The sequence below is a fragment of the Anoplolepis gracilipes genome, chromosome 5, assembly GCF_047496725.1.
Source record: "Anoplolepis gracilipes chromosome 5, ASM4749672v1, whole genome shotgun sequence".
NCBI classification, from domain to species: Eukaryota; Metazoa; Arthropoda; class Insecta; order Hymenoptera; family Formicidae; genus Anoplolepis; species Anoplolepis gracilipes.
The window spans coordinates 7,113,619-7,122,590 of NC_132974.1; the positions used below are offsets into that span (position 1 = coordinate 7,113,619).

Genomic DNA, 8,972 nt, shown 5'->3' on the forward strand with positions numbered 1-8,972 from the left:
CCTTTACTCGTAGAATTTCGATACTTAATCAAACTTTAGTTCTTCCTCTCTTTCTTTCTGTTTTATCGAATCGTATCAAAATTTAAAAAAATATATTGTTTATTTTATACGAAAAGACTCCCCCTTCTTCTGTTGTTTAATTCCCCTTTTTAGTCAGTTCACCTGTACCCTATTGAACGAGGACAACCCCTGACTAATTACCGGCAGATCAATAATTATCGATGAGGGTCGTACACGAGGCTCTTCGGGACAGTCGAGGCTCGTCGGCGAACGAGTCAGTGTCTAAAACGTTTGCGGCTGTCTCGATCGTATCAAATATACATACAAGAAGACAACATTATTATTTATCCAGTATTTTTGGTTTATACAAACTCTACTATCTTGAACATTTCCTTCTCATAAAACGATATTAAAATGATGGAGTTTGGATGGAAAATTGTTTAAGTTTATCGGGATGCGGGATGATATGAACTTAATGCCGTTCTAAAAGGTGAGAAGAAGAAATTATAATATAAAAAATATTAATCTAATTCATAAAATTATTTAAAACATGTCATAATTAAATGACTAATTAATACTATATTATATTTCGATGTATACTATTTAGTACATTTGTAAATATTTAGTAAATTCGAGTGAACAAAGGCTCCGATTTTTCGCTAATAAGAAACATACTTATCGGCGAAAATTGTATAAAATGGAGAAATATGAGAACATTGAGATAGTAGGCGAGGGCAGTTATGGGCTTGTAATGAAGTGCAAACATCGTGAAACCGGGCAAATAGTAGCGATAAAAAAGTTCTTGGAGACGGAAGAGGATGTGTACGTGCGAAAAATGGCATTTCGCGAAATAACGATGTTAAAGGTACGTATCGGATTGATTAGAAACAATATTATTGTAATTTCTAACAAAACAAAATAAGTTTTTATTTACAATGTGATAATTAGGAAAACACACGAATAAGCATAAATCGAATTCTTAATCCATTTACATAATATTGTATAACACTTTCTTTCTTTATTAATTTTGACTTATAAAACGATCGCGCTTTATTCCGGAAAAAATGTTTTGTATCCGATATATTCTTCTGCAGCAATTACGTCACGAGAATCTTGTGAACATGATCGAGGTCTTTCGCCGTAAGAAACGGCTTTATCTCGTCTTCGAGTATCTTGATCATACCTTGCTCGATGAATTGACTGCTGGGGATGGTCTTGATTGGGAAAAATCGAGGCGACATATTTTTCAAATACTTCGCGGTTTGGACTTTTGTCACAATCACAAAGTGAGTGAAAACTCAATTAAATTATATTTTGTTATATTATATGTAAAAGAAAAACTCTCTCACACATAATACAATGATTTCAATTATTGTTTGCACATCTCATATATGATATATTGCTATATATTATAGTTAAGCTTTTCATGAAGACTGCTATTACAATATAATAATAATATAACTTAAATTTAATCAAGTCGCGATTTATTTATATATGTTGCATCATATTTCGTTTAAAAAAAAAATGTGAAATATACAGAATGGAATACGCTTTCCTTACGTGTATATGTGGTAATTTATTATGATTATCTCGTACAATTTAATCTTTTTAAAGTTACATAAAATAAATGGCGTTAAAAATTTTTGTAACAAAATAAAAATGTCAAACATACTTTTGCGTCATATCGAATAATTTGTGTATTTATAAGGAATGCGTGGGAGAACAGAATATTTTCAGCAACCTTTGGCAATAGATGTACCTTCGTTACGGTAAAGTTCACGGCCGTAATGCTTAAATTCCAAGTTGCAATAAACAGCGCATGTACGGTAACAGCAACACGCAATAGTCGGATACTTAATGAATGATGGCATTGTAACGAACAAGCGTTGCATCTGGTCGAACTCGACATGAGTTATAGCGTATACGAAAAACGTTATTCATATTCTACCTGAAGATTTTCTACAAAATTTGCAATTAATTAATTAATATTTCGTGTCGCGTAATTGATTAGGTTTAAGCAATTTTTTTCATTTTTAATAAATTTTTTAAATCAAAATTTTTGTCAACATTTTCTTTCGTATCTACACTCAAGACCTGTCAATATTTTATCTCTCTGTTTAATTTGCTCGATTTTTCTGGTTCGAGTGTTTTTTTTCTGAGATAAAGTTCTCCTTTCGATAGATCATGCATCGCGATGTAAAGCCCGAGAACGTGCTGGTGTCACCGAACGGCGTGATAAAACTCTGCGACTTCGGCTTTGCTCGCTACATTACCGGACCTAATGAATCTTGTACCGATTATGTGGCGACGAGGTGGTACCGCGCACCGGAACTACTCGTCAGCGATGTCAAATACGGTAGAGAGATCGACGTCTGGGCGGCCGGCTGTATCTACGCTGAGATGATCACCGGCCAGCCGCTCTTTCCCGGTGATAGCGACGTCGATCAGCTGTATCGCATCACGAAGGTTTTTGGTGAGTCCATGTTGAATTTTATAGAATAAAATTACAGAATTGATGTAGGAAGATTGTTAAGCGCCAAAGATTTCAAAACAAAAAAAAAAAAAAAAGATTTTCTTTGTATATTATTTTATAAGGATTTTATAAATGGCATCCGCAGATAATTTTTCCCATGACATTTGTTCATTATTGATCCTGTTATTTAAAATTTCGATAATAAAAATAATTTTTAAAAGCTGTAGAAATCTTCTAATCGTTTTCATTGTCAATTTGGTGCTGTCGTTAAATAGATTTGAGCTTCCTTAGTTATTTCGCCCTATTAAATCTCATATCGTCATTTTGGCGACGTACTGTCGAGAACAGGTCCTCTTTATGCGAAGCAGCCAACGAACGGCAGCGGTCATGTATCATTCCTATTTCGGCGTGCAAAACCCGATGAGCTCTCGGGCTTACCACGATCTTCGGTGGCTCTCCGCAGTCTCTTTCCTACGTGGAGTCCGGTAACGATCGATTTCTTGGCACAGTGTCTACGTATGGATCCTGATGCCAGGCCAAAGTGCTTCACGTTGCTGCAGCATTCGTTTTTCTCGCAGGACGGTTTCACCGACAGATTCCTCGACGAGCTGCAGCGACTCGTCGCGAAAGAATCCGCAATCAATCCACTCGTGGCTAGGAGGAAGGAACCGCCTTCCAGAATCTGTCGCAGCAGCACCGGAAGGTTGGTCTAAATTAATGATGAATTCATTTCCAACTTTGTGACAAATTTAATTAACTTTTTTATATCTTATAATAAAAAAATACTAAATTTTTGTAATAGAATAATTGTTAAGTGTTTCATTGAAATAATTATGTATATAAATATTAAGTATTACAAAGGATCTCTAATAATAGTGAAAATATTTGAAAACGGTAAAATTATAATTTATTAGAGATTTATTTCTATCTTATATTTCAGTTTTTTATTACAAATAATTTGTATTAAATAATTTTTAGATGGAAGATGTCAATAATAAAGGAAAGGAGAGCGACGAATAGCATAAAGCTGGAAGCTGCGGAGAAGGAAAATTCGCGGAGAGATCGAGTTGATCGACCGCTGCAAATAAATCGGTCGCGTGAATTGCGTTACTTTGGACCAGTCTCGGTAATACCAAACACCACGTATATTCGACGATTGGAGCACAAAGGGCTTCTGATTCCTGAATCGAAAGGCTGTGTCTTACCGGCTCTGACATCGAAAACGCAAGCCAAGAGAAAAAAGCTCGATCTCCCTGGCGTGAAAAATCGTTGAGGGCTCAAAACTAAAAATTTTTTCTTCCTGTAACATTAATATGTCAAGAAGGAAGTATCTGAGAAATTTGTACAGAAAAACTCGTTATATATATGTGATTACAGTGTAGAGCATTGTACATATCTTATATATTCTTTAGGTGGGTAAAATGTATTTGTAAGATTTATTTGCTCTGTAAAAAGGCATGAATACACTGAAAAGGATTCTTTTAATTTTATACGGAATATAAAAACACATATGTACATATTTTCGCACATATACGTTTTAAATTTTCTGATGATGCAGAATGTCTTGCGCAATTACCGTACAGTACTTTAATTTTTGAAATTTTAGATAATGTCGCGCGAAAATTTTGATCTAAAGATGTCAATGATTTTCACTGTGTTAATTTGATTTTTCTCTCTATATTTCTTGTGTAAATAATATAATTTATATAGCGAGAGTTTTAATCTTTTCGATTTAATCATAATCTTTAACTTATCGAAACATATATTTATCAAATAGGGATTTAAACAATATTTTCATTAAGCTTTTAAAAGCTTTCAAAAGTTGTAGAAATGGTAGAAATTATAAATATACTCTTTATATGTTAAGCTGATTTTTAAAAATATATCAAAAGAGCAGAAGAAGAAGAAAATTGTTCTGTGATATGTATGTAATATGCATATATAATAAAATAATCTCGCAATAATTTTAATTGCATAAAAATTGCATAAAATAGAAAAGACATTGCGAAAAATAAAGGATAACATGTGAAAGGAATCGGGAAATATGTTTTCTTCATGAAAAGAAATTGCAGCCTGCGACTACATATCTGACATATTTAAGGGGTTTTTATTTCGGAATTGCATCCATCTTTGAAATATATAATTAATATCTCGCAACGGACGCGTTGACCCTGCAGCAAATGCGACGGGAAGAAAGAAGGAATCTTCGCCCGGACGCGAAAAAATCACCGACACACATTTTTGTTTCCCTCTTTTGGTTTTCTTTTTTTTTCTCTTCGGCTGACGCCGTGCCGAAACTAAGAACTCGAGAAGATGAGAGAACATGATTTTTTTTTTTTTTTTTTATATCACTCACTTTCGACGTGTTTACTCTGTCGGGATATTCGTCACTACATTCCGCTTCCTCTTTCGTTTCCTTTCTCGCACTCACTCTTTCTCCCCTTACATTATCTCTCTTTTTTTCATAAACTTAAGTTATGTACAATTACGTATTTCGTGTACTCGGTTCTTAGATCATCTTATCACACACACACAGCCTGCAATTATATATTTATTAAATATAACTCTTTTCAATTTTTTTACATCCTGAAAAGTAAAACTGTTGTATTATTGTTGTATGCGCCGTAAATTTTGCAGCAAAATTTTGTTTTATCCTTTATTTTGAAATTTGATTCCAATGTTACTTATATCATTAATTTTATTCAAATGACGCGATTCGTTTTCTAATTATTATATATACTATTCGCATTTTGTCGAATTTTAAATAATTTCTAAAATTTATGAGTGTGTGTTGCAAGATTTATTTTAAATTATTATATCTTGTAAAATTATATGCATTAGATTGTATATTATATTACAGTCTAGAATTTTTCTAATCGCATTTTGGATTCATATTGCAGGACATAATAAATTTTTCTCGCATTCTCTTCTCTTTTCCTCCGATTCCTTTACTATTTACCTTTCTCTATTTTTCATGTACACAGAACAAACACACATACACACACACACACACACACACAACACACACACAAACGCACGCACACGCATGCACACACGCCCCCCCCCCACACACACACACACACACACACACATACAGATATACACATCCATACATAATAGTTTTCCATCTATTTTTGCATCTCGTCCTGTACTTGTTAGAATCGCGCGAATTTTTTTTTTTTGTTTTGTTTTCAATCGACTTCGGAAACCGATTAGACGTGTGATCGTGTCTGTATTCTGTTGCGTTAACCGATCAAACAGATCTTACATATTGGCTCCGAACGATCCCCCTCGCAAAACAATTCGCTCGTTTGGTCAGCGGCCGGAGAAAATTCGCGTAACGAATTTGCTTCGCGTTCGTGGAGGACCGTTATAAGGCACTTTCACCTGCACTACAAAATTGTATCGTTAGATGAACATTTTATGCGTGTATCCTAAAAAACTTGTGCGCGCTATTAAATATCAGTACTTTTCGAAATTCGCTCTATTACTACTCGCTAAACGCAAAATGCACGACTCGACGCGCGCAAGCTCCGAGACGAGAATTCGCTAAAAAAGGCATTTATAAGTGCAAGGGCACTTTGCATCGAATTGATCATATTCGCGAAAATGCGCTAAATTGCTATCTTTCCTCGCAAACACTTGTAAAACATTTTTTTATCTACGTCGTTTGAGCGCGATTAGATTTGCGAAGGGGGCTCTCATTCGAAACATTCTCTTCTAGATCGGCTTTTTTCCGGAATCGATGGCGATGCCTATTTTGATTGATTGACTATTCGCGCGACATTCCTCAAATATTCGTTCGTGAAAAACGGACGCAATTGCAAGTCGCATCTTCTCGAAGCTCGAAACTTCAAAATTTTCCTTCCCGCGGAAGTCAGTGCAATAGAGTGTCAATCGCGTCGTGTGTGTTTTCCGCGGCGCGTCGCACGCATCCAGAGCGGCAACCATCGCACCTTCCAAATTAGCGGATAATTATTGGAAGAGAGAGATAAAAAAGACGTTTTTTTCATTTTTCCATTTTTTTAAGTTAATTAATTAGTTATTTAATCTACTCGAATATACTGAGAGATAGTGACTTTTCGTTTATTATTTTCGCGCAAGTAACATGTAAGCGATCTATATAGAATCAGGAACGATAATACGAGAGGGGGGAATTATGAATTTGTTTTTTTTTTCTTCCTCTTTTTCTTACTCTTTCTTCTGGTTAAATTTATACACAGTACCCGAGAAGGTAACGTATCGTCGCCCTTCGGATCGATCCACGAGATCAGCGTCTCAAATATAATCACAAAGTGACTCAAAGCGTCGAATACCTCTCACTTCCTTTGGAATTCGTTCTTAAATTAAGGAGGGTAGACTTTCGTCGGCTCAGCCTTGATGCCTGCGCTCCATTCTTTCACGTCTTTCTTACTATTATTATTATTATTATTATTATTATTATTATTATTATTATTATTATTATTATTATTATTATTATTATATTATCTTTTGTTTCATTAGAATGTATTATTATTATTCATATTATTCATATCTTTAATATTATTATATATCGGTATTATATTATTATTATTATTATTACTGTGTGTGTTATTGTTATAAGTTTTATTATATATTATTGTTCTTATTATTATTTTTAATTGTTATGTATTAATTATTACTTATATATTAATAAGTATCATAATATTAGTACTGTTATTATTGTTGCTGTTGTTATTGTTATTATTATTGGTAATATTTTTGTAGTAATATATTATATATTACCGTTTCATAATCATTAATAATATTAATATTATTGTTATTATTATTATCATTGTTGTTGCCGTTATTATTATTATTAATATTACCATCATCATCATTATTATTATTATTAATATTATTATTATTGTTATTATATTTATATATTATTATTGTTGTCATTATTATGTTTTATCATCATCACTCATCGTTATTATTATTTTTTCATTTTTATACATTAAAATCGGTACAGTAGTCGTAAACACTCCTTGAGCTTGTTAAAGGCTTTTTTTTCTTTATCGAGACTTGTACGCATTTATAGAGCTTCTCCTTTTTAAGGAAATAAGTAGAAAAAAGAAGTAATAGTAGAGTTATATAGTAGAAGATGAAGAAGTAGAGAAATTCGAAGAAATATTTCTTAACAGTGCTAGAAATACGCTTGTGCTTAAAGTCATTCGTAAACTGTACTGTGGACGCAATTAGTTTTTTCCTTTCTCTAGCTGAATGGTGGAATGTTTAGTTGTATTTATAATTTTTCTCTTTCGCGCTCTCTCATGCTCTCTCTCTCTCTCTCTCTCTCTCTCTCTCTCTCTCTCTCTCTCTCTCTTCTTTTTTTATTTCTCTTTATCAGTCGCTTTTTCATCCATCTCCTATCGCGCATACATACACTGTTGCATACTCCACTTGCACTTCAGCAATTTAAAAAAAGAAAAAGATCAGTCAAAATCGCACCGAGAAAACGGACAATTCGGCAACTCGCGATTCTAATTTTCTACTTTCAAACATTTTTGTTAGCGGATTACATCCTCGCATCTTTCTCTCTCTCTCTCTCTCTCTCTCTCTCTTTCTCGCCATGAACTTTTTTACAATTCGTTAATTCTTGCTTGTTGTTTTCATTCATCATATTTCACATCGTAGATCGAACAAATGCGATAAGATACTCGCATCCACTCTGTCGCTTTTCCATACCTTATTTTTATCGTTATTCTCTCTCCGCTATTTGATTACTTATGCTTTATCATTACTTTGATAATAATTTAGTAATAGTACGACGATACCTTAATAAGGCCCAGTAAGGCTGCGTGGGTCGAACGTGACTATCCCACGAAAAAAATTTTATTTATATATTTTTTTAATCGCACACATTGCTTGAGAAGAACAAATCGCGATGTAGATGTTTCTTGTCGAGATGCTGTTTTAAAAAAGAACGTGCGCCATCACTCTAAAAAATTGTCATTTGTTTGAGACTTTTTTTCCCTTTGTCTCTTGTTTATTGTCGTATTATTGTTCGTTATTGTTCGTTATTTTCGTAATTATTTAATCACTTTACAAATTCTCAAAATTTATTTTTCTTGAAATTTCCATTTTGCAATTATTATTTATTATTATTTCTAATAATCTTGTCGTTATATATAGAAGCGTATCAGCGACACACGCTCCTCTTTCGATTCACGCATACCGATAAACTTTCACGAGTTTATTATATCAGCGGTGATATAATCGTTATAGAGCTTATATATATATATATATATATATATTCTGTTTTTCGTTTGAATGAAAGAGACTGCGAACAAATTGCTCTTAACATTACGGTACAAGATCTGGTGCACAAGTGTGTAAGTCTCGGTTTAATCGTGTGTAACTGGACAATATATATATATATATTGTCGTATATTTTTGCGGATTATCAAATTACATATCAGTGTCGTTCGTAAAAATTCTCGAAATATACGCACGCCCGCAACACCAAGTACCAGTTATA

General features: G+C 33.4%; 1 protein-coding gene across 2 annotated transcripts; it reads left to right on the forward strand.

The window, feature by feature from the left end:
- The first annotated feature begins 283 nt into the window (after positions 1-283).
- Positions 284-4,231, forward strand: LOC140665968 (cyclin-dependent kinase-like 4). Of its 2 annotated transcripts, XM_072892624.1 has the most exons (7): positions 284-490; positions 627-865; positions 1,095-1,286; positions 2,182-2,473; positions 2,822-2,958; positions 3,052-3,176; positions 3,452-4,231. In XM_072892624.1, the coding sequence occupies exons 2-7, from the start codon at positions 698-700 to the stop codon at positions 3,744-3,746; spliced, it is 1,209 nt and encodes a 402-aa protein (XP_072748725.1). In that variant the 5' UTR covers positions 284-490; positions 627-697; the 3' UTR covers positions 3,747-4,231. The 2 variants fall into 2 exon arrangements, with proteins under 2 accessions (XP_072748725.1, XP_072748724.1); XM_072892623.1 differs by having other exon boundaries at positions 2,822-3,176.
- The last annotated feature ends 4,741 nt before the right edge of the window (positions 4,232-8,972 follow it).